Source organism: Molossus molossus, unplaced genomic scaffold (assembly GCF_014108415.1).
Source record: "Molossus molossus isolate mMolMol1 unplaced genomic scaffold, mMolMol1.p scaffold_m16_p_1, whole genome shotgun sequence".
NCBI lineage: Eukaryota > Metazoa > Chordata > Mammalia > Chiroptera > Molossidae > Molossus > Molossus molossus.
Genome location: NW_023425344.1, coordinates 232,803,506 through 232,830,723, shown reverse-complemented (window position 1 = coordinate 232,830,723; position 27,218 = coordinate 232,803,506). Strand labels below are relative to the sequence as shown.

Here is a 27,218-nt window from a genome sequence, read left to right as displayed (position 1 = left end):
ATATTCTCCTAGAAAATTATACTAAAAATAATTTACTTAAATGGGGTTAGAAGTTTAAATTTGAATTTCCGTTGTTTTGTTTTGTTTTTGTTTCTGGCTTATGGATAAATTTCCTAAGCCTGCCTAAAACCAGGTAGGTTATACAATGGAAAGTCTTTCACAGCAAAGTCTTAATATGCATCAAATTCATATAGCCAGTGTTCTAATTAAGCCTTTGCTTTTTCTATTAGCTGTACGGTTTTACTAATGCTCTCAGTTCTCACCCTTCACATACTATTAATTGTAACTTCTTTCTCTTCTTTGAAGGAAATAGTGTAAAGCATCTAGTTTCAGAAGACGAAGACTATATCTAACACACAGAATAGTAGCATTTTTATTTTAGGAAACCAATCTTCTAGTAGTAGTAATTACAATGTTCCTTTGCTTACTAAACCCATATAAAGAGCCACCTCATTCTTTCCTACATGGATCAATACTTCATTCATCAGCAGATCTCGTTGGTTTTATCCTCAAAATTTATTCTGCATCTGATTACTTCTTATCCTGGCAGCACTTTCACTTTTGTGACATCAGCTTGCCTTGACAGTCACAATAATCTGCTCCTGAAAAGATGATTGCCCTCAGTGGGTTTGCGAATTCATTTATTGCAAAAACCAGCTACTGAAACACGAAAAGTTATTTGAGTTTAGAATTTCTGTTTTTTTGTCTTTGTTTTTAATTGTTGTATAGTTGGGATATAGAGAACGTGCTTGGCACATAGAGAATACATTCAAAACATGCTTGTGGAATGAAAAGAATGTAAAAGGATATTTATGTTCCAGAAAATTGATTGACTGCCTGCTATGTGTAAGATGCTCTACTGGGTGCTGGGATATTTCAATGAAGAATAATAATATTTTTAACCTAGAGGAACTCGCAGTCTGTTGAGGGGACATATGTAAAAGACACATATTAGTAAGTGGTATAGCAGAAGCCCATACAAAGTGCTAGCAGGGCACAGAGAGGGCACCTAGCCTTCCTGAGAGCTCAGGTGTTTGCCTTGTTATAGTATCCATGAGGTGCATAGTATCGGGCTTTTATACCGAGGAAAACAATTCAGTCTTATGACCTTTCCTGGTCCTCTTTATTCCTGAGTAGTGTTGGGTTCACAGAGGGCAAAGGTTATACTCTGGTCAAATCCATGGAGACTTTTTCAAATTGATCAGAACTATAGATTTTAGAATTGTTACTTTTGTTTTTGTTTATTTTTTATACCAATCTAAGTGTTGGATAGCCATACTTTAAGAAATTGACTGTCATATAAGATCTTCTCTTTTTAAGAAATTAAGTTTGAAAAGAGTAGTTAGTTATGGTGTGACTAGCACTTAAGGTGTTATTTATGTATCGGCTGTTTCGCAAGACAATTTGAACTGCCGTGTGGTAATTTTCCAGATTAAACTCTTGTTAAATCTCCTATAACATCCACAATACATCCTTCTTGTTGAGTCGTGCTGCTGTTTCTGCTTTTGTTGGTGTTTCGTATTGTATCTTAACTTCCTTACAGCTGAGTCAAGTCTGTGGGCACAGGCAATGCAAACCCTCTTCAGAGAGCCAGATAAATGGCTTCCAGACAGATCCAATTTTTGTTCAGGATAGTTTCATTATTTGCCTTGTAATGCTAGTGTCCTGGATTTAAGGCTTAGGCAGACAGTTCTCTTCTGTTACCGAAATACTCTTTCTCAAAACTTTTTAGGTGATGTATGCAGGTCTAGAGTTTCAACAAGCGGTGCTTCCAGTAACTTTGACTTACACTGTGTTAGTTATTGCAGCCTTGAATACAGGATTGGGCAAAAGTATGTTCACAGCTGTATGTGAACCAGAGTTTATACTTATATTGTTATTTATTAATTATTGTATTATTTTCCATAGGTATAACTGTAAACCTACTTTTGTCCCACCCCATATTATTTGATCTTTCTCTACTTTTTATCTGGTCTCTCCCCCAGCCCATGCTAAGGTATTAAAGATGGCTTAGGGCTGAAATATTGCCACACTTGGTTATTCAAGTTAGTTTTCTGTAAAGGAAAAAAAACATTAAGTTTGTAAATTAATGATTTATTTGGTTGTGTGAGTGTGCTTTATGTTAACATGTGTGAAGAATTGTTTTCATTTCATGTAATAACCATATTGGAAATAAAGCAGCTTTTCTGGAACTCTTACGACATTGAAGCAATCTCATAAGTTTATACCAAGGAGATAACATTTTGGACATGCTCTAGTTTTATTGAAGTTACTCTATTTCCATTAAGATCATGTCTCCTCATAATCTTTACAGCCTTTGGGAAAGTGAATGTTCTGAGTTATGAAGAGTGTGCTGAAACACAAATATATAATTAGAGGAGTATTTCTTATCCTTTGAATTACAGCTCCATTGATCAAGCCAGTCAGCAGTGTGTGTGTGTGTGTGTGTGTGTGTGTGTGTGTGTGTGTGTGTATGCATGATATAAGACTGTGAGCAGTATAATTTTTTATTTTCTTTAGAAATAAATTTCACTAGTATCAGCCTTTCCTGTCCTGAAATGGAAGCTTCATAAAACCTTTGCTGTCTTGACAGTGGAACTGCACATGCTTAGTGTCTGGTTAGTATACTAATTAAAATATGCCAAGAATAGATGTTACGTGTACATAGGGAATGTCTCCAGTGTAGATGGATAGCCCCTAAAAGTTTAGAATAGGGTGATGAGTTTTTTTCTGTTTTTGTGGTTTATTTAGAATTTTATATTATGTCATGGATTTTCTTTTCTTTTAAAATATGTGTTCATTGATTTTTTAGAGACACAGGAAGGGAGAGAGAGATAGAAACATTGATGTGAGAGAGAAACATCAATCAACTGCCTCCTGCACGCCCCCTACTGGGGATTGGTTTCCTCATTTGTGAAATTAAGGGTTGGGTTTATTCTTAAATTCAAATTCAGCCATGGTCTAGAATATCTCTCTTCTTGGATTATATAAACTGCTTTGGTCAGCTTCTTCTATATCTATCCCCACAAAGAAGGTCCTTATATTCCCAAGACCCAAGTATCTATGTCCATTCATGCTGAAACATTGAAGTCAGACTAACTGCGTTTTCCATATTTCTAAACAGTCTCTAAAATACCTGTCTTACCTCTGGTTCTCTAGAAAGATGGTAGCTTTCTGTTGTTGAATTACTGCTCCCTTTGAATTCACGAGAAGCCCAGGGAGAATAGCCACAATAGTGCCTAAATATTCTCATCTGCTCTTATTAATATATATGCCTCCAAATCAGACAGGATGATTGGGTCAGTGTCAGCCTGTTTCCTGCCCCTTCCATAGAATTAGCTGTGCTTGCTTCATTGGTAGAGCTGTTTCTTCTGAGACATGAAACTGGGAGAGAAAGAGCTAATGTATTGGGTGTCACAATTAGTATACGAATGGATATTTTTAAGCTACAAACAAAATTTAATGGAGATGTTTGTTGGTTCCATGAAATTGAACGGAGATGTTTGATGGCTCTGAGAGTCAGGGCCTTGTGTATCTCATTCTGTTTCTATAAAATGTGTTGAATGAGTGGATAAATGAATTGACAATTATGTAAGTACAAATGGAAACGCTTAGTTAATTAACAACTAGATTTAGGGTCTTGGAGCACACGCAAAGGATGGAGGACCAGTATGGTGCTGTATCTGAAACTCAGTGAAAAACAAAACAAAACAGGGATGTTTTCCCTGGAATGTTAGAAGATTTAATAGGGGTGGAGGATTCATTTATTTACTTTAACTCTTAAGTGTAGCACTTAGACTAATGAGAGATTTTATAGCTTTCTCAAGTATGTTGTTCCTTGAAACTTGAGCTGGTCATGTAGGGGTTGGATAACCTTCTGTCAGAAATGTAGAAGACGGGATTTCTAAAAGAACAGGTAGTTGAACCCACTGATCTCTCAGGTCCACACGAGTTAATAGTTCTGAGTTTTATTTCAAAGGGAGATTAGACATGGCATGCTAATTGTCTCACGGAGGATAGTGAATTGGATAGAGCAAATTTCAGTCTTTGCTAAAAAGATTGAATTTGTAGAGCTTTTCCTGACATTATCAACATTTTAATAATATCAAAATATAGAAATTGTTTTGTCTTATTAATAAGTCAAATAAAAGAAAAGCTATAGCTGGAAAAAAGGAAGATGGTTGAGGAAATGAGAACAGAAAGATCGAGTAAAACATTATTGTGAATTGCCTGGATTTAGATTATGGACAGTTGTCCTCTAAGTACATCAGTAACCCCTGACGGAGTGTTTTCTTTGGTAGCATCACACCAGCGAGACCACCGCAGCAGTCCAGGGGCCTGGCTTTGTGCAGAGGAAACCTAGTACCCTGTGCAGCCTCTGAGTGTGAAGATCCGCGTGGCAATTGGGGAAATGATCTTTGCAGTGTTGAATTTGAATCTTCCAAAAAAAAAAGTTTAAGAGTTTAAGTCACTTATATAGCAAAGTTGGGGAATTTAAAGATAATGATAAATATATTTTGTGGTCTCCTGAAATAAGCAGTTTATTGGAGACAGGTGGAAAAACAATGATATTACAGCTTGATACATTTTTAAAAACTATGCCTTGGAAACATTCTATATTGGGCAATTAAGGAAGAAAGGAGTCTTGTCCTGGCTACTGTGGCTCAGTGGATGGAGTATCAGCCCACACCAAAGAGTTGCAGGATTGATTCCCTGTCAAGGGCATGTACCTGGGTTGCCGGTTCACTCCCTAGCCCTAGTTGGGGCGTGTGCGGGAGGCAACCAATCCATGTGTCTCTCTCACATTGCTATTTCTCTCTCTCCCTCCCTCCCACTCTAAAACAAAAATCAATGGTAAAAACATCCTTGGGTGAGGATTAGATTAACAAAAATAAAAAAAGAAAGAGAGGAGCTTTGAGGATGAACTCTGAAGGACACGAAGCATAGATGGCAGGTATGCCGAGTGTGTCCCCTCCCATACAACTGTTTGAAGTTGCGCTCTTTCAAAAGGAGCTGGGAGCCAAGAGACAGCATCTGTCTTGATGTGTCCTTGTTATGTAGCAAGAACACAGAGACAAGGATCCTCACCTAGAGACTTGACAGTAAGGTTGCTTTCTAGTAAGTGAACCATTCAACCATCAAATATTGTTCAGAGCCAGGGTGTTAATTTTTCAGAAAGGCTCCTACATGAGATCAAGACTCAGTGAAGATATCCACATATGTAAAGAATACCATATCAATCAGGAGGGAGAGTGTGTTAGAATCCAAATGTGGACAAAGCAGAAAGTTAGGGAGATGTACTTGGGCAGCCTCCATCCAAATACTGCCCAGGAGAAGGGAACACTCTTGTTACCGTGGTTTGTAGATTTCTGATGGACACGCCAGGCTGCCATTCCCCTGCTCTGATTTCTCTTTCATTACGTAACATTCTGATGATAATTTGCCTTATCTAGACTGCTCTACAGGGAGAAAATGTGCTAGTTATACTGACATGCGTGTTCTGACCACTGTGGCAGTTATGGTCCTTCTTGTAAACCAGTGTAGTTAATTGAGTGGCATTCCAGTTTGTACATTAGTCTCTTGTGAACTTAATGTTACATTATTGCTAAAAGATGACTCCACTCAGAGTAAAGAAAAGAAAAGAGAAGAAAATCCATTTCCTAAGTTTACAAAGCTGAGATCCCGACCAGGATGTTGTACTCATCAAGAAAACTGCTGTCTCTTGGCTACCAGCTCCATTTGAAATAGTGCGACTTGAGGCAGAATTGAACACGACCAATTGGTCGGAAGAGACATGTAGGCATGTTTGAGAGGTTGCAGGGGGTTAAAATATGAGAGTGGAGAGGAGGAGGAGGAGGCTGGAGAGAAGGGCAAGAGACAGGTTGTGAAAGGACTGTTCTTTGGGTAGAAGGTGTTTCACTTGTTTTTAAAAGTAAGTTAAATTTAAAGGAAATATGTGTGATTATTCTGCTAAAATACCATCTTACCTTTCCCGATTATTTTCCATTGAGCACATCTCTGTTACTTTAAATTTAGGCTGGGTTTGTTGACCACGTAACCTTCTTCCTAATATGTTATTTACCAGCATAGGTAAAGATGGTCAGGCTACTATGGAATGTCTGAAGGTGAAACTAGGCAGCCATCATGATTTCTGGGCCACTGTTTACACTTACAATTTTAGTGATCTGATTTTTTCCTCCAAGCCTTGTGCAGTACCACTTGACTTTCTCTAGTAATGAAATTGTGTGATCAGGATTGAACATTATTTTGCCTACAGGGGGCCCCCAAGTCCTTGTAATCTCTTAGAGGATTTTCTAGTAATCCCTTTTTATTAAATATACTATTTGCTTACTTGAAAAGCTCCTCCATTTTGCTTTTATCAAATTTTTATGATTTGAAGCATTTATGCAGTATGACTATATTTGAAAACTTAGACTTTAAAAAATTGTTTTGATGACATAAACATAGTAACACATTTTTTTTTTCTGAAATGAAGATTGACACTATCTTATTTGACTTTTTGCATTTTGTAGTGTTTTACTAATTGTTGAAAGTTCAAAGTCAGTTTGTAGTATCAGCTTTTACTCTTCGATCCTTTAATGTCATTAAATTATTAAATGGTAAAGGATTTTTTTCAACTTTTTCTTTTGGTTATAGGTAAACTATAATTTTCTTTGTCAAGTATTTACTAACCATTTCCCTCAATGCCCTACTTATGAATTCTCTTTAATTTGACCTCAGTTAATGAGTAGGCAGAATGTTTTATTTCAGTAAAGGGACTCACTGATCTGTTTTCTTATACAGTTCCTTAATTAGGTTGTATAGATATTACAGGTGTTTCTTGCCTCCACTTAGTAATTGTTTTATATTTCTTATGAATGCTTTAGGAGAAACATATAAGCAACGAAGAAGAGCACTTGAGGAGGATGGAAGAGGCCAGATTGCAGCTCAAGGATCAACTTCTTTGTCTGGAGACTGAACAGGAATCCATTCTTGGTGTGATAGGAAAGGAAATCGATGCAGCTTGTAAAACCTTCTCCAGGGATTCGATGGAGAAATTCAAAGTAATTTTGAGTTCTTATTGTACCTTTTACTTGGTTTCCTTATATATAATTATAATAAGATTTTAATGCACGGTTACATGGTATTCACATTTTTATTCCAGAAAGTTTTATGAAAGAAAACGTCTTGCAGTTCTTAGAATGAGGTACTATATCTATTGCATAGTCACGGTGAGAGACTGTGCTGTGATCCCGTTGAATTTTCTGTTGTCTCCCTCTGTGAAAGAAAATGTCTGGCAAGAGAGGCAGCAGTTCTGGCTAAAGTACATCCTTAGAGTCACAAGGTCTGGGTTTTGAATTTTTCATTATCAGTGGTCATTTTTGTTGTTGGTGGTATATTACTGGCTAACTCTATAGAATACTAGCTATATTATAGATACTGTGATGAGTATGGTGTAGGAATTGCTCCCTTAACCCCTAAAACCACCTTGCCCTGTAGGTACTCTGATTAAATCCATTTTGGCAAGGGAAAGCAAGACTTGGAGGGGTTAAGTAATTTGGCCTTGGCCATCTGTCTAGTTAAATGCTACTACTAGGACTTCAAACCTTGGGAGTCTAACTCTGAAGCATAATCAAGTAACCACTATGCTATTTGCTTTCCCTATTTAAACAAAGTATATTTAATTTAGCTTTTCTATCTTTAAAATAGGATATTGATTGCTACTCAATTTATAGCCCCAGTCAAATGATAAATAAAAACAGAAGTAATCATGGGTGTTCTTAATTTCTTGAAGGTAAACACCTCTGTTAATTCTAGGTTTTAGTGCTGCTCTATTACATACAGAGCGCCTTGGATTGTTCTGATGTGGGATAGCCCAACACATGGAGTGCTTGATACGGTGTAGCCTGACACAGCTATCATCTGCCCCTGTATTTAGTTCATTTGATAATATAACAGAACTCAAATTATAGTATCATGCGTAAGGGCTTTTCACAAATATTCTTTAGGTATTTCTTTTCATTTTGTCATTTATCCCTTTCCTCGTATAAAGTAACCATTCTATTTCATGTGACTTTCCCCTCCTTCTTCCTGCTCTTCCGTACCATTTTTTACTTATCTTTCTCAAGTGGTGTTTTAAAGAAAATAAAACTGTAATTCTCGTGCAGTGGAAGGCGTCTTAGGCTTTGACTTTAACAAAAATATTGCAACTGATGGAACTTGGTGGAGTTGGTCGAATTTCTACAATAGAATTCCTCTGTACATTTCTAAAACTAATCGGATACCAGTTGAAGAAGTGTATGAGCCAAATATGAGAAATAAATTGGCTTTAGGGAAAAACTCTTTTCGTCCTGTTACAGGACCTGTTATAATGCTGGTTTATTTTTCCCCCCTGTCTAATGCTGCTGTATTTATTTAAGATTTGTGGTGTTCACATATATTTTGAGGATGTGTAGCCTTAAAAGTCTAATTTTATTGAAAAAAATCACATATTAACAATGCAATATTTATTCTATATTGAAGTATTTATGTCAGGAAAACTTGTTTTTGATTAAGTAGAGATGTGAAAATGGAAACATTTGGCTCATGCTATAAGTTATATAAACCTTGTTAAGGGTAATTATAGGCTGAAATATAGCAGATTGCTTAAGTTATCCTTTCATCTAACATATTCTGAAAAAGCACCTATTTCTTAACAGGCTTTCAGGAATGGAATGATTGTAATAATGGGTCTTTATACCTTTTTCCCTAAAAAGAAACTAATTCAATCCAAGTGATGGGTGGAAATAAATGTAAAAGAATGGAAATTTTATTCATTTTTTTAAGAGTACATATTTTTTCATTGTGGGTTTCTTTCTGTGTATAATTTCTGCTGTTTCATTTCTATAATCCTGAAAAAAAAAAAAGAATACCCAAGAACAAAACATTTGCTCTCACCTCAAAGAAACCACCCTTGGGTGTTTGTTAAAATCAGTTCTTTGCTCTGTAGTTCAGAGATGTATGGGAGAGTGGTGAGCCTTGTAAATGGTTTTCAAAATGGATTCTTTGCAGTTATTCTTTGTCATGTGTTGACTTTGTGAAGCAATGCTGCTGAAATTTGTAGCAGTTTCATCAGCCGTTTTAAGTAGAGAGCAACTGTGCTAGAGAATGGATTGAATAATAGATATGTAACCAATGAGCCTACGAGAAGTCCTTGGGGATATTGGTATTATTTCTAGTTACAATTTTCTTTTGCCAGCCCCATATGTATTATTTTACTTTAGTAAATGTCTATAGTGTTTGAAAACTTAAGGATAGACACTTAATAAACTGTCACCGTTATAAAACAATTAGGAACATGTCTGAATTAAACATACATCATGTCCCCAGACCAGTCTTTGATCATTCAAGAGTTTTTCCCCATAGCACTTGGTCTGAATATTTATTTATTTGCAGAACATAAAGAGGATAAGCATTGGATCAAGACATCTTTTTTTGCTGTGAATCAGAGTGATGAGGGAAAATGTATTTGAAAAGATAGGGAAAGAGGGCATGACAGTTGGTGAGATTTAGATAGTGAAAAAGAGGATGAGAGAAAGGTTGGATATGAGAATACAACATCCTGTATATGGCATGTGGTTGGCACTCGTTACGCATTTTTCATATGTCTGCATGAATTTCCTAATGATATTCCTTAAGGAAGGGACGTGCTTACACGTCAGGAAGTATGGAAGTATTGGAGAACAGGAATAGACATCTTCTGCAGGGGACCGGATGTGTTTTTTTTATTTTATTATACGTTTATAGTCTTTCAGTAATATATTTATGTATGTCATAGGTACCTTACATTTTAATTTAATTTAATTTATATATTTTTAAATCCTCACCCGAGGATTTTAAAAAAAATTTCAGGTAGAGTGGGAGGGAGGAAGAGGAAGAGGGAGAGAGAGAGAGAGAAACATCATTGTGAAAGAGACACATTGACTGGTTGCCTTCTGCATGACCGTGACCAGGGCAGAGACTAAACTACAACCCAGGTACATGCCCTTGACCGGAATCGAACCCATGACTCTAACCACTGAGCAAAACCAGCCAGGGGGATAGGATAGTTTTAAGAGAACATTTCTAGAAAGAAGTCCTGCAAAAATATCATAGGATCAACAAAAGTAGACACTGAGAAAAAAATTTGTATTGAAAATTGTAAACTCACTGACAACCTTTGTGTACAGTTTCATCAGTCATAATGCAGAGCCAGGCAGCAATGAGTTTATGAGTTGGTGTGAAGGAAATCAGGGCAGCTGGCATAGACAACTTGTTTATTGTGGGGTTCTGTTACCACCCTGAGATACAAGGGAATGGCTGCCCGACTCGTTTCTGTCATTTCTGCACCACCATTCATGAGACAGAATGGCCCTCATAGTGTAAAATTAAAGACGCATAAATGAGACAAAGAATTAAGTTTTCGTGTGATTACATCTAACCCACTGTGAAATACACGATGTGGAGCGAGACTGGGGAAAGAAACAAACAAGAAATGAAGTAAACTGGCTTAATTGAGTCTGCTTGGGAGTCGGCCTCCAGAGATTCCAGCAGTGATAGTGTTGAGAGGTGATTCATGTCTCTGTATTTGAGGTAAATATTTACAGTCAAAACATACATTATATACATACGTATAAATATGCTTATGTAAATAGACATGCTAAATAAGTGGTGGTTTAGAACTGGTTGAGTACTTGGTATGAACTGTCTTTCTAAACCCTGAAGTTTAGGCACTAAACTTTTGTATGTTATACTGAAAATTTTCATTTAGGTGAATGGATTTCAGAGAAAAATCGACTTTTAATAGACAATTTTCTCTCTTCTTTTCTTTTTTAGTTTTTTTCATCTGGTTCTGATATTAATTATGACCCACATCGCTGGTTAGCAGAAAGCAAGGTAATTCATCTTTGAATCCTGAACTTATATTTATGAGCTACAAGGTGTTCTATTTGGGCTGTCATATATTTTTGTCAGGTAACTGAGCATATGGAGCTGGAGTTCTTGATTGCTGGGGAAGATATTATTGCAATGCATTTAGGAAACCTCCACGTTCTTTTAGCTTAACATTTAAAAATTAGCTTAAATGTGTAGTGATGGGATGGGAGGAAAAAGGAAGGTAAAACTGTTGAAATATTAAAACTAGATTGTCAGAGAGACAAATTCTTGTACTGCTTTCTTGGGATAGGCAATGTTTCTGAGGTGTGCAAAGGTCAGGGCAGCTGTAACCAGCCTTCATTACACATAACACTTACTATATTTTGGTTTCTGAGGGTAAGCTCAAAGCCTGCCAAGTCTCTGTGTGGCTTAAGCAAATCCCAGCTCCTCTCTGGGTGTCTTGTTTCCTCATTTACAAAATTGGAGGGATTAACGTGAAGTTCTGAAGATAACTTTGCTGCTTCATGGTTTTTTAGCATTATGATTCAGATTTAATAGAAAGTAAGCATATATAAGTAAAATTGAACAATTTAATAATCAGCAAAATGATTCTTCTACCCTTTGAGTAATTATCAGCTATCTTCATAGATCAACTTGGAAATTCAAATGTATTGAAATTTAGGTATATAAAAATTAAAATATATAGAAAATTATGACCACATAAGTGGTAGAACTCTGTTTCTTCAATTACCAATACTTAAGTACTTGCATTACTTTTTAGACTAGCTGTTTTTCAGCTTTAACCTAGGGCGCAAAATCTCCCATCTCTTTTAAGTTCTGGAAGAAAACCAACTGTACTATAAACCCGACCAATTGTGGTACAATTTAGGATTTTATTACAAGAAAGAACCTATCAGTTTGTACTGTGTCCTTATTTAAAAAACATGAAAAGGGTGAGGTTTCAGAGAAGGATGTGACTTTCCCAGTGCCACATAAAGAATGGGAAAATGGACTATGTTCTGTGTCGACTCACAGTTAACATTCTTACCATTATGTGTATTGCCATCTAAAGTCTTCCTTCAACCAAGATTTATGGATTGTGTGTTTTTTTTGTGTAGAGATACTGAAGATATAAGTGTTCGCAAGCCATGGAAGTTAATGTGGGGAATGGCAATGTAAACACATCTTAAATCTCCTTAAGGAGTGTCCTGTCGTCATAGAAATATGTCAACATTGACAGGAACACAGAGAAGGAAGAACTAACCATGGTGTCTGCTGGGAGGATGGGAGGTGGCGATGCTGCCAGCATGTCACAGAAGGCCTCTGCAAGATGCAGTATTTAAACTTGGTCATATAAAAGGATGTACAAGTTGTCCAGTTGGCTAATTATAGGAATAACAATGCCAAGAAGATGAGACTCTTTGCCTAAACACAGATAATGCCTGAGAAGGGTGGGTAAGGTTTAGGTGGGAGGTGGTACAAGGACAGGGTTCACCTTTGAAGGCCAGATATGTGTTAGAGAAGCCCCCTCAAAAAATGCTTAATAAGAAACTAACAGTATCATGATGAAACACAGACATTTACCCAACCTTGTGAAATGTCCTGTCCTGTGCATTCCTAACCATTGTTGATAGAACCAAATGCAAATTTGCATGGATGCTGCCTGCCTAGGAAATCTAGAATATACATGTTTTGCTGTCCCAGAATTTTTTGACTAGAAACTTCTGTTGTGCATTAATAAAGCATTTCTCTTTTTTCTTTTTCCCAACTCTGCAGTTTTGACAAGAGCAATGTACTTTGAATTTTCTTTCAAGTTAAAATCTTTATCATTTCTGAACAGAACGCTTTCAGTGCTGTTGTTCAGCTAAATTATGAGAGCCAGAGATGACTCTTAATCACACAGCTCTTTAATTTGGGAGCTAGTGAGCAGTTTTCCCTTATCATTTAATGGAATTGAACTTCTGATCAGACGGGTTTTAATACTGCATGAGACAACTGTTTCTCTGCAGCGTAAAAGGGTCCTGATAAAGCAGTACCACACTGACCAACTGACTAAGGAGGAATGGAATCTATTTGCTGCAAAGATGGCTTAGGTTATTGATGGGCTGCAATACTGTAATTCCCATGAACTATGAGTGGACAGCTCTATAAGTATTGAAGATAAGATCTGAAATCAAAGGACAAAAACTGTATGGAAAGTAGAATTGCTATTCAGCTAGCCCATGCTGACATCTTGCGGTATTAGAAGGACCTCTGAGGGCCTTTGGTAATTGTTTTCGTAAATCTGCCAAATGAATTTTTCCTGTTAGTGTTAATCCTAAAAGAACTGGAGGATTGAGTGGGGATTGTGTCACTATTGCTTTGTTGGCATAACATACACATGAAGTCCCACTTAGAGTTGGACTAGGCCTGCAGATAATACAGCCAAGGAATAAGGCAGTGTGGGTGGGAGAGGGTTGAGATGGTTTTTAAGGAATGCCAGGCAAGGAGTTCCCAGGGTGAGGGATTTGTTTTTGTCATAAATCTTCACAGGGGATACAGAGACCAAATCTTATTCAAGTTTAACAGAGAATTTACAGAGAAACTACTGTGTCCCAGATACTGTGCTGTATGCTCTGGACATAAACACGAAGTAAGACCCGATCATCTTGAGGAACATATTTTGTCTTTTGTAGATAATTTCAATATTATATATAAGAACCTGCTGTGGAGGTTGGTGCCTCTGATGCCGTTGGAAGCTAGCCAACCATAATTATGGGTCCTAATATTGTAACTTCACCAGTGACAGTCTTTTTATTCAGATTTTTCTCCTTTCCTTGGCTTTAGCTTTGAGTTTTTCCTTCACGATTTTAGTATACTACACTAAATCTCAGTAAGGATATTCTTATAGATTAAAAAGACCATTTTGATTGTTTTACTAGTTAATTATAAATATTCCCACCTAATTGTAAACTGTGAACTATGAAGATAAAAACTGCCTTATTTAGAAATTCTTTCTCTATTTTGGTTTGTTTAATAATACTTGTTGATGTCGTTAAATAAATGAGCCTATTATGTAATCTGTAAAATGCTCTTGTGAGTGGTTAATAGAATGGTTTTTTCATTGTGATTAATAGCCTTGTCAGCTAATTATTGTTTGGAATTGTTAAAGTTATTCCTATACTGTGTTTCAAGCTGTTTCTCCAACATACTTAATGAAGATGCTGGGTGTTCCTCTAACAGATACTAATTCTCATAATTGATTATTGGTTGATTAAATTTCCATAACTTGTATTTTGTTTTGTAGAACTAATAATATATTCTGCATACATATTCAGTTCATAAAAAGCACCTAACTATAACCTATTTTTTAATTTTGTGTGGTAATGGAGTAAAGGCTTCCTACCAATACACTAGAGCCATAGGTCATATTGTATTAGCCTGCTCAGGCTACTGTGACAAAGTACCTCAGACTGGGGGGGTGGCTTAAGCAGCAGACATTAATTTTCTCACAGTTCTAAAGGTTAGAAGTCCAAGATCAAGGGGTCAGGGTTGGTTTTCGTTAAGTCCTCTTTCTGGCTTGTAGAATGCCACCCTTCATGCATGCCTGGGTGAGGAGGGATGAGGTGGTGTGAAGAATTCGAGGGCTTTGGAAATCAGAGAGAAAGGAGAGGGAGTGCAAGCTTGCTTATAAACCCTTGTGTTTCTTGGACTTCCCCTTTTGGATCAAGGGCCCCCCCCCCATGACCTCATTTAACCTTAGTTACCTCACTAAGAGCCCTATCTCAAAATACTGTCACATGGAGATTTAGGGATTCAACATATGAATTTGAGAGGACACAATTCAGCTCATAATAACACACATCATACCTGATTAGGACTTTGTTTCAGAGGGTTTTTTGCAGAGGGGGTGAATATTTATTTATTTTTCAATATTTTTTCTTTTTATTGACTTTAGAGAGAGAGGAAGGGAGAAGGAGAGAGAGATAGAAACATTGATGAGAAAGAACATCGATTGGCCGCCTCCTGCATGCCCCCCACTGGGGATTGGGCCCACTATCTGGGCATGTGCCCTGACCAGGAATTGAACTGGGTATGTCTGGGTGCAAGGGTCGATGCTCAACCACTGAGCCACACCAGCCATGGTTACTTTGTTTTGTTTTTACCACAACCAATAGGATTATTGCTACAACAAAACAAATTGCTGTTTCCCCATTATTACTTAGCAATGGTAGTTCACACTGGCCGAAGACCGGGATGGAGTAAGTAGGAAAGCACCCAGCAGAGGGAAACGTGAAGTCACTTTCTATATTTGTAGTTCAGTGACTGGGAGAGAAGACATTAAATATCAAAGACAGTAGGTCTGTGGGAAAGAGAGTTACTTCGATTAGATTTCCTCATCTCTTCAGGGTGGGGAAAGGCTCTCTCCCTGAGCTGATTAGCTAGACCCTGGGGATATGCCTTTTTTGAAAGCAAAACTAAAAGTTTACTTGGCCAAATTTTTCTGTAGTCCTGCCTTTCTAAAGATGATAGATTATACTAAATTTTTATAAAAATTCAAGAAAATCGTGGCTTAATTTCATATCAACATTTAAATGATGTGAACCATTGTGTATATTTTATTTTGCTTAAGTTCGTTAGTTATTGTCTATATTTGTTTATATTATCATGATATTATTTTTCCTACTGTTTTGAAATGTTGTTTTCTAGATTTTTATCTCATGGGTGTACTTTTTTAATTGGCTATAAATGTCATTTTTTTAGACTAAACTTCAGTGGCTCTGTGAGGAACTGAAAGAGAGAGAAAGCAGGGAGAAAAGTCTTCGGCACGAGCTGATGCTGTGTAGACAGCAGCTCAGGAACATGACCGAGAACAAGGAATCTGAGCTCCAGTGTCTCTTTGAACAGATAGAAAGACAGGAGCAGCTTCTGGAAGAAATACATCGGGAGAAGAGAGGTGTGTTAGCTGCTCTTACTCTTATTTTTCTTTGTTTGTATTCCTGGACTCTAAGTGTGGAAAACAACCTACTTCTCTTACCTCCAGTTCAGATTATTTCCATATTCTTCTCCTTTCTTTTATCTCTCCTTTCTTCATTTTGGGGTCCAGCAGGGAAAAGTGTTCCGCCCTGAGAGTTTTTCTATCAGCTAACATATCCCTCCTGTCTACATAACTCGTATGTCTACTGGCCATCTGAAAGTGTTCATTTGGTAAGACATGTTTATTCTCCCCTGGTAAAATGCCAAATTTTCTATTTTACTTCAGTAAGATATTTGTTAATTCATTCAACAAATATTTATTTTGTCTTAGGCACTGTTACAGGTGCTGAGGATACTTTAGTGAATCAATCAGAAAAAAATCCTACTCTTATTTAACTTATGTTGAGTGAATGGGGTGACAGAAACTAAGTGTAAATAGGTAGATTATGTAATAGAAGGCTATAAACACACTGGTGAAAATGAGAGAATAAGGGAAGGAGAGTTTGGGAGTTCAGGGGGCAGAGTTTAATGTTTAATATGCAGGGAATACTTTCCTTTGACAGTTAGGAAAGAGACTTGGAAAAGCCCTGTCCTGTTCGGTTGTACTGGAGATGCATCATGACGGGAAGAAGGAAACAGCAGTGTGTATGGGGATCCTAAGTGCGTCTTGTGTTGTGTTGGCCTTCGGCCTTTTCTTTTATTAGTGAACTTTATTAATTTAAGACCCAGAAAGAGATTTAATATAGTATCCAATAAGAAAAACTAAGCACTAACACATGATAATCCTTTATGGATTTTTTTTTGTTTTTTATTTTAGTGATTAGTATTATTTGCTGTATCAACCTAAAATTATTTATTACTATAGTGATTCTAAATTATTCTAGTATCAGGATCACTTCATATTCTTTTATTTTTTTATTTTTTAAACTATCTTTTTTATTGATTTTTTTTTTTTTTTTTTTTGAGAGAGAGAGAGAGAGATAAAAACATGCACGTGAGAGAGAAACATCGATCAGCTTCCTCCTGCACTCACCTTACTGGGGATCGAGCCTGCAACCCTGGCATATGCCCTGACCGGGAAGCAGAAGGGAACCTCTCAGTCCATGAGACGATGGTCAGCCACTGAGCCACACTGGCCAGGCCACTTTATATTCTTAAAAGCTCTTTGAGTTCTTAAAAATTGCCCTGGCTGGTGTTGTTCAGTGGTTACAGCATCAGCCCACAGAACAGAGTCGTTGCAGGTTCAGTTCCAATCAAGGGCACGTACCTGGGCTTTGAGGTTCCATCCCAGCCGTGGTTGGGGTCGTGCAGGAGTCAACCAGTTGATGAGTCTCTCTCACATTGAAGTTTTTCTCTCTCTCTATCCCTCCCACTCTGTCTGAAAATAAATGGAAAAATATCCTCAGGTGAGGATTTAAAAAAACAACAAAGAGTTCTCAAGAATTTTATTGTGTATTATGTGTATCAATACTTACCATATTAGAAATTAAAACTAAGAATTAAAAGATGTTTCTTTAAGGTAATAATTATAAGTCCATTACATGTAACATGAAAGTTAGTGAAATTTGGCTTTTTTCCAAGACAAAAATATTGAAAAGTGGCATTGTTTTGTACTTTTGTAAGTCTCTTTAATTGCTGTCTTAGAAGACAGCAGTATTTTTTTTTTCCTGCATTTAATCTGTTGTTATATTACATATCATGTAACCTCTGGGAAAATGGCACTTTACATATGTGAGAATTTGAGTGTAAAAGCAAATAATATCTTAGTGCGATTATTAAGGAGTCTTGGGCTGTCCCCAAACCATTCTTTGAGCATTGATGCTCTAGTGCAATGGAAAGATGTAAACTGTGCCGGTAGTAAAGGTCAGAGGATGCCCTTGTAATTATTTTTAAGGTCAATACAATGGTATCTAATGATGGGAATTATAGATAAAACGTTATATAGTCTCCATGCATGTTGAGGAATATTCACTAATTAACACTAGATTACAACCCAGTCTTTTTTTTAATAAACTTTATCAATGTTGTCACCTTGAAATGCTTTTGTTTTTTGTATATGGATTAATGCAATAGTGTATTATAAATACATGAAACTATCAGTGGGGAGAAATCCAAAAGAACCAAATATTTGTGCATTTAGATAATTATAGTCAAATGTCCTACTCTTCATAAACGCTTCAGAAGGTAAGCCTATCAAGTCTGTGGTCTCTCAAGGTGATTGCTTTTATTTCTACTTTTTGAATTTAATGAAAATTAATTGCTTGCTTTGTATCTATAGAGCATTTGAATTTCTTTATATATCTTACAATTGGCTTGTCACATTATTAAAAGGGATCTACTCGTGTTTTGATAGGATTATGTTGAATGTTTAAGTTATTTGAGGAGAATGGGCAGCTTAATATTGACTCTTTCAATTCATGAATGTGATGTATTGATCCATTTATTTAGGTCTTCTTTAACTTTTCTCATGAATGCTTTGTACTTTTCAGTAGAGTAGGTCTTGCACATCTTTTAAAGATTTATTCCTAATTTTTTCTGATTTATAATGTTATATTAAATGACATTTTAAATTTTGAATTTTCAACATTCTTTTTTAGTATATAGAAATACAATTGATCCTTTAAATATTAACCTTGTATTCTGCAACCTTATTAAACTAATTTATTCTAGCTTGTTTTTGTTACTATTTTATAAAGTTTATATAATTATTCTTTTAAATGTATGCTAGAATTCACCAATGAATTCTCTGGGCCTATATTTTTCATTTTAGAAAGGTTTTTCATTTTGAACTCAAATTGTTTAATAGATAGGTAGCTATTAGAATTTCTATTTCTTCTTGAGTTAGTTTTATTAATTTATGCCTTTCAAGATATTTATTTATTTCATCTAAGTTGTTGAATTTATTGGCATAATTTTTATATCTTCTTTTTTGTCCTTTTTATTTCTATAAGATCTTTACTGATGCCTCCTAATATATTCCTGATAGTAATTTGTTTTCTATCTTTTGTTCTATAAAGGTCTTGCTGAGTGTTTTATTAATATTTTTAAAGAAGCAACTTTTTACTCTTTACTTTCTTTTAAATAATTTATTGATCTCTATTTTTATTTTTATTTCCTTTCTTCTACTTACTTTGTGTATTATTTCCTTTTTATCTGGCTTCTTAAGTTGGAAGCTTTATTTTAATGCCTATATTTCTACATATGAGCATTTAAAGTTACAAATGTTCAATTTAGCAGTACTTTAAGTACACTCCATAAATTTTGTTAAGTTGTATTTTCATTGTCATTTAATTTGAAGTGGAAAATATTTCTTGTATGATTTCTTCATTGACCCATGGTTGTTTTGTTGTGTGTGTGTGTGTGTGTGTGTGTGTGTGTTTAAGAAGTGTACTGCTTGCTTCATTTCCAGTTATGTGGAGAATTGTTTGGATATTTTATTATTAATTTCTAACTTAACAAGCTTGTCATAGAACATATTCTTTATGATTTGATGCTTTGAAGTTTATCGAGACTTGTTTAATGGCTCCAAATATGGTCAATTTCCCCATGTACTATAAAATAAATCATATACTGCATTGATTGTGAAATGTTCTATAAATGTCAATTATGCTAAATTATTTCACCATGTTCTATGTCTCTAGTGATTTCTATACCCTTATTGATTTTTGTCTACTATCAATAACTGATAGAGGATTGCTAAAATATCCAGTTTTTACCTTGACAAGGTTGTGTGTGTGTGTGTGCGTGTGCGAGATTTATTTTGCTTCACATATTTTGAAACTATGTTATTATAATTAGAGCCTATCTTCATATTAATTGTGGGATTTATTCATTTAGGAACCTATTACAATAGTCCCAGTAAAAGCAAAAGAGGAACTGAAGATGGACATTTGTAGTGGCAACAGATGCAAAGATATTGCGGAGGACTTAGTGCAAGATAGGTCAGTGTGAGACAGAAAGAAGACTCACAGGACTCTCTAAGTCTCAGTGGTCTTGCCTTTGGGAGAAATAGGAGAGTCAGGAAGTAAGGGCTGATTTAATGGGAGAGAAAGAGAGGTCCATTTTTTTACCTGTTTTTAAAAATCATAAGTTAAAAAAAAGTCTCAGGAAGATCCAAACTTTTGTAACTTTTGCCTTATGTGCGAGGTATTGCTGTCTTATGATAGAAGTGATGAAGACCAAGCTAAAGCTGTTATAACTGGAGACTTATAAACATATTTATTAAGAGGTAGGATGAAGTAAATACATTATCAGAAATATAAGCAACGGGTTCCTGGTGAAAAGTGGAGTATTGATTACTTCTGTTGAGGTCCAGCGGGTAGGTTTTTAGTAGGACTTGTGATTTGATTTATCTCTTGAAGAATGCAGCAAGATTTCCATGACGTGGAGAGGAAGAGAGTTGCGTGCAGGATTTATCTGCCTAGAAATCTTTGCATACATCATCATTCATTTATAGTGGTATACATAGAAAAGGAAAAGGACAGCAAAACTAATTATTAAATTTAGATACTTCTGAAGTATCAAAGTCAGTTGCTGTTAAAATTTATATTTGGTTCCCTTCAGTATATTAGAAACTTATTACTTAGGCATAACAAGGGCATATTTATAAATGAAACATGGCAGAGAAACTTCCTATTTGCTGGAATTAGTACTATTCCCTACATACATATTTTTAGTTGGATTTAGTGTCACATTAACTGACACATGCCGGGTTATCTGAGGCACATGAATAAGGAGTGTCTAACATTGAGTGGTGCCACATTTGTAGTGCTGAGTTGTCTTACTTCCTGGGTTGTTCTGGGCCTGTGGGTTTGTGCTGGAGTGTTTCAAAAGGACAAAAAAAAATCTGTTAAAGAGTTAATGTCATGGATCTCTTAGAAATTTAGTAATTATTATTATTATTTTAAAGAATACTTTTTTTTTAAATTGATTTTAGAGAGAGAGATAGAAATATCGATAAGCAAGAACATTGATTGGCTGCCTCCTGCATGCCCCCCACTGGGGATTTGGCCCACAACCTGGTCAGGTTCCCTGACCAGGAATTGAACTGAGGACCTCTCGGTGCATGGGTCGACGCTGAGCCACACCAGCCGGGCGTTTTTTTTTCAATATGTTTTTTTTTATTTTTTTAGAGATTGAGGAAGGGAGAGAGATAGAAACATAGATGTGAGAGACACTCATCAGTTGGCTGCCTTCTGTGAAATTTAGTAATTATTGACTGCATTGTTATGAATAACAGTGAAGTCGAGAAGAGAGGTATAAACTGCAACTGCAACTGGGAGGATTTAGGTATGATATTATTCTAACTTGTATATGTAGTTATTTTTAATAATTTCTCAAAAAACTGACTGTTGTCTGCTTAGTGAATGTTCTTGTAACCTACTGCTCCTGGATGTGCTTTGTTCCGCTGTAAGAGTACTTTGAAACCATAAGGCTTATTGAAATCTAAACTCAGTGGATGTTGTGGAACAGGCTGACAGCTGTCAGAGGAAGCAGCGAGGGGGACTGGGTGAAAGAAGGTGAAGGAATTAGCCAAAGGACATGTATGCATAACCCATGGACACAGACAGCAGTGCAATTAGGGCCACAGGGAAGGAGGGGCCAGGACAGGGGGAGAGGAGGTTAGCAAAGGGGAGGGTGGGGAGAATGGGGGAAGGGATGGGGACATCTGTAATAGTGTAAACAGTAAAGTAAAAAAAAATTATGTGGATGTTGGTGGTTAGTGTTTGGTTAGCATCTGTGCCTTAGCCAGATCATTTTTCAAAGATCTTGAGATGGAGAGGCATCTGTATAGTATGACCTAGTTGCATTCTTGCCACATAAAATACTAATGATTATGAACAGGTAGAGCAGACAGTTTTCTTAGCTTCTTTTGCCTTAAACTGAAACTATGAACTCTTATTTAATTGTGCTTTCTAGTCACTGTGGTTTTGGCTGTGACTACTTAGTGTACATAATTACTCTTTCTGGGGGAGTTGGAAGTTGACATGGGCCTCTGAAATGCCTTTCTCTTAAAGGTAATATTTGATTTTTTCCCCAAATTTTCAGTTTGGAGTAGGTGTTATACTCATTTGACTTTATTGGATTAGGTGGGATCTTCACCAGTTGCCAACTACCCTGATACTATGATAGATACAGTGCCTAGAAAGACAGTAATTCTCAGCAGCATGGACTAGATTTGGGCTTCCTGAATCTGCTCCTTCCCGCCCTACGTCACATCTTGGGAATGTATGTGTCAGGATGAAATAAGCCCTTGTCAAGGCTTCTTTGTTTTGGAATTGCCTCCTTGGAATAAAAGGGAAACAGTAAAAAGGATGTGGAAGAAGGCAAATGGCCCACCAACCACTCCAGAAAGTACTGTTTTTGCAGCAGAAGACTAACTGCTCAGGATGGTTGGTGGTTAGTGTTTGGTTAGCATCTGTGCCTTAGCCAGGAAGTAGGTGATGGACAAAAGATTCATCATAGCCCCACATTTTTTTTTTTTTTTTCAGTTCAGCAGTTTGAAGTCTTATCTCAGCAATGAGAGTGGGTGTGGCAGCATTCAGATGACTGTCCTTGCGCAGAGTTTGTTTCTCGCCTCAATCAGTTTTGAGTGGACACACCATTGAGAAGTGTGTTGAGTTGAATGTATCCACTGGAATGGCAGTCCTATGAAGGTAGTGATTTTGGTTTTGTTCTGCGCCATAGCCTCAGCCTCCACTGCCTAGAAAGAACCTGGCCTGTAGTCGATATGTCAAATATGTGTTGAGTAAGTGAGTGAATGAGTGAATGAAGGACTGCTGCACGGTTGATAGGGGAGCCGTAATATTAATGTTTAGTGGAAAAAAAAAAAATCACAGTGAATTCTGCAGAACCAAAAGACAAATCAGCAAATACTTGGCAGAAATTAAGTAATTTAATTGGAGTGATTTACATTTTGTTTATGACACTCTGGGATCAGGGAACAATATTTGTCTTTTATACTATTTCAGTTATGTATTACATTTTACAGTAGAAGTATTTTTATTTTTACTCACTTCACAACAATATTCTCTAAGAGCTTCCCCATTCAGTTAGGGATGCTATAACATTGTTAGTAGTAATTCTAGTCCATTTTGTACTATGATTTGAATTAGCTCTCTAATATAACACATAAAATACCTGATATCACAAAAGTAAGCAAAGAATATGGAAACTATGTGTAAATCTAAAATGGTTTCAGTTTTTAATGGTAGAATGAATGTAACTTTTAGAGTGTTATGTTCTAGTTGCTACTGATTGTAGACATGCTTAAGCATGACTACAGATGTAGAGTAAAAGATCCAGCAGTGCGAGAGGTGGAACACTGAGAGGAAGATTAATTGCTGTAGCAGGATCCCAGAAGGTATGACAGTTGGTAAGGTCAGGAGTAAAGGTGGAGAAGTGAATCTTGGAAGGAACAAGGGCAAGAGTTAGGTATTTCTCTCCTATTACCATTTTAGCACTTTGAATGCGTACTATTTTTGGCATTTTCACATCATAATATTTAGCATAGTGGTTCTTCATTTTAACTCTTAGCTTCTTGACGTCTGTGATTGGATTTAGTTGATCTTTGTCTTGTGTATGCTCATTACTTGTTTGGAGAAAAAGGTGGAATGGGAAGTAGCTACTGGATTTGCTATGGAAGACTGAGAGACCTGTGTTAATGGAAACCTTTTGAGTTTTAAATGTACATTTTAGAACATTTCTCATGACTATATTTTTTGCAAGCTGCTTCGAAAGGATAATACATGTCATGTGTGGATATGCTAGGCACAGAGCCAGCCTAGTGAAGAATCTGATACACCGTACACCATTATTCTGGACTCTGAGGGTGAGTACTTATACTAATAATAGAGATATGATAAAGTTTTTTCTTCAGTTGCTGTGTTGTTCAAGTTATGGACTCTAAAACACACTCTGCATTTCAAAAGGTTATCGTATATTTGATTTGTCACTACCCATGGCGATCTTAGCTTTTCAAGGGTTTCCTTTGGTTTCACTGTTCCCAGTGTTCTGAGAAAGTCCTTTCAGCTGATTGCTGTTTTTCCTTGCTTTCTTTGAATCTCCGTACCACTTCCAGTTAGTGGGTGGCTGAACAGAGGATACATTCTCAGAATTTCTTTGTAGGACAGAAACGAGGAAGGGACTGCGAACTGTAGGTATTGTTCCTAACATGTAGGCTAGACATAGGATGGCATTGTGTATGTTTTGTGTGTACATTATTTATTGATTGGTTTAGTTTTCCTGCCACTCATCCATTCATCTGTAACTTATGAGAATACTTGAAACCTATTCTTGCACTTATTATTTGAAGGAAAGTTTACTTTTTCCCACTCCTTTGTCCCCTGCAACTGGTGACTTGACAGTTTTTCTTGGTCGCTTTTTGCATATGTACTCTTCCTTCTCCAGTTAGACTACTTCTGTTTTATTTGGTTATTACTTCTTGTCTTAAAAGATTGCAGAAGCTTCTTACTTAAAGATCTTCTTGTCTTCTAGTCTGTACTTTCCACTTGATTGGTCTTCACCTGTGAGCCTGCCAGAGGCCCCAAGACATGACTTTCCCAAGCAGGCACCCTCCGGTTCGTATGCCCGAGTTCACACCACTTCCTGTGCCCCAGTGCCCAGCTACCCTCTGTCCACTTCTCTGCGATTTAATAACACATTTGGTAAGGGTGATGTCTTTTAGAAATTACCTGGAATATTAATTAGCTGAGATTAATTAGCTGAGATTAATACAAGAAAGTAGATCATTCTCAAACTTTGGTATTTTGTATAATACATTACTTGCAGCACACCCTGCAGTTGATCTCCATCCCACAGCATTTCTATAGAGAAAACACACACGCATGTGCACACATAACCACTATTCTCATCAGAACCGCCCAAAGAATCCTCGTCATGTACAGCTGTGAGCCCGCGGCTCCTCCGCTCAGAACCCTTCAGTGGCTTTCTCACTGCTGGACAAATGAAGTTTGGGTTCTCACAGGAACCCCACCATTTTTTCTCTCTCTCCTTCTGTGAAAGTTCTACCCTTCTCATCACCCTTGCTACGGAATTGTTCCTTTTACCACCCCATTGCTAGTAAAACTTTTGGACATAACTACACGATATTTGCCATTTACTGCTTTTTCCTCTGGGTATCTGTGTATGTGTCTTTTTACATTAATTTTTAATCTCTTGTTTTATAGATTATTATTTTTCCATTGCATCAGCCCCGTGTATTATATTTTAAAAAAGAAATAAGCATACTCATTGGATGTTTAGGTAGGTGGACAGGTGGATGGATGGATGGATGGATGGATGGATGGATGGATGGATGGATGGATGGGTAGAGACATCCATGGATAGCACAGATTAGCTTCCTGCCCCTTTAATCTCATTTGTTATTGTGTCCTTATCAGAAGCCATATCCCCTCACTGTAGCTATATTGTGCACTTAGGTTTGTTCTGTCAATAAAACAGAAAACAAACATCAAGATTGATTGATTTTTTCCTGCTTCTTTAAGACACAGGAACAAATATGAAGTATTACACAACTCAGAATTACTTCACCAGACTTTCTGATGATGTCTTATATTAGCTAAGCTGTTTTTACTGTTTGTTTTGAAACTAGGATACTTGGCAATAAGAGAATCCTTCCCCTATCTAGGTCCAGAGTAGTCTTTCAAGTTCTTCCTAATAGTATTTGGAAAGACATTGATACACATGTTCTTCTTTCTAGATGAGATGAATCATTTGATCATCATGGTTGATAATCACATCAACCATGAGAGATTACAGATTTACTTTATTTCCTATTGAGACTGTTGACCTTGTACTCTAGTATTTAAAATTCATTTCTTTTGTAAAATAATATTTTAAAATTGATTTTAGAGAGAGAGGAAAGGAGAGGGAAAGAGAGTTAGAAAAATTGATGAAAGAGAAACATCAACATCGATTGGCTGCCTCCTGCACAACCCCCTTGCTGGGGATCGAGTCCGTAACCAGCCCTGACCGGGAATCAAACCAGTGACCTCTTGATGCAGGGGTGACTCTCAACCACTGAGCCACAGTGGCTGGGCTAAAATTCATTTCTTAATCATGTCACATTTTGCAAAGATTCCTCACCACAGTCCCCTACAGGTTATGTTAGACCTTTATGTGCAACTGTTCACTCTCATTGTCATTGAGGTGGCCTTAGGAGAATGAAAGAAGCTAACATTTCTTGAGAGTATATTCAGTTTTTTTGTGTAATATTTAATTTAATCCTTAAAACAACCACTTGAGATTATTCATCCCATTTCACACACAGGCAGCTGCGTGTGGGATGCATGTGGGGATAGGTTATTTCTCCTAAGTTTACACAGTGAATTACAGGTGGGAGGGGACTGGTGAGACTTGTGCTGTGTTCCCACCACCGTATCACATGTGCGAATGAGCGTGGATGGAGAGCTGTACCTCCTCCTCAGGCTTCTGCCTGGAATACTTGTTTATGGATTGATTTTTAAAACTTGACTCTAAATTGATCTTTATTTCATCTTAAACTGATGTCCCTCGGGTCTTGCTGTAAGGTCACATTAGACAAGACACGAGTGTTTGGCCTTGGATGCGTGTCTCCATGTAAACCAATTGGAACTGGGGATTGTTTTGGTTTTTCCATCTCCACACCTCCGTAACCATGTCCAGGTGACTGAGCATCCAATTACTTTTCCACAGCTCTATTTTATTTTTCATTTGTATTTTTTTTCAGTCTTTCTTCAGTTCACTGTCCCTCCAGGAGTACCTTGACATGTGTCACTCACTCCTTTAAATTTCTAGTTCTCAAGTGTTTCATTCACCTTTCAGCATCTCAACTCCAACGTTCATTTTGTGAGAAATTGGTTGGAGTCATTAACTATGCTCATTGTTTTTTAACCCCATCTTTTTGAAATATCAATTTATTCTCATTGTCACCTGGGTAGGAACAGTAAATGAAACCCAGGGCTGGAGGATGCACATTTGGCCGCATGGTTTACTGTTTCTTCTTTCAGCTCAATTTGATGAAAGCACTGGTCTTGCTCCAGCAAGACATAAGAGAGCTGAAACTCACTTACTTTCAGTGATTGCCTAGTAGTTTCATTGGAGTATGTGTTTTTCCTTTGGGTTCCATATATGAAAGAGACATCCTTTTACTTTTAGTAAAAGAATTAGTAAATCTAAGGATTTACAGGAAAGTTGACATATAAAGCTGTGCCAAGGATTAAATAGTTGTGGGTGTATATTTTACAGCTGATGGAAGTAGCTCTGGTTGGTTCTAGAGTTTCTTTTTTCATGTAGGTTTGGTGCTTCCAAAGAAGCAGCCACTGAAGGAATCTTGTTTTTTTTGTTTGTTTGTTTATTATTATTATTAT

At 36.8% G+C, this 27,218-nt stretch overlaps 1 protein-coding gene across 5 annotated transcripts in view; it reads left to right on the top strand.

The window, feature by feature from the left end:
• Positions 1 to 27,218, top strand: part of CEP128 (centrosomal protein 128) — a 381,990-nt gene that overhangs the window by 149,507 nt on the left and 205,265 nt on the right. For 3 of the 5 annotated variants that reach the window (XM_036274522.1, XM_036274511.1, XM_036274531.1), the window contains 3 exons: positions 6,888 to 7,064; positions 10,855 to 10,914; positions 15,637 to 15,829. In XM_036274522.1, the coding sequence (XP_036130415.1) occupies positions 6,888 to 7,064; positions 10,855 to 10,914; positions 15,637 to 15,829 (430 nt within the window). Of the gene's footprint in view, positions 1 to 6,887; positions 7,065 to 10,854; positions 10,915 to 15,636; positions 15,830 to 22,340; positions 22,506 to 23,577; positions 23,681 to 27,218 lie in introns of those variants that run through there. The other 2 variants (XR_004961115.1, XM_036274541.1) reach the window with 2 other exon arrangements.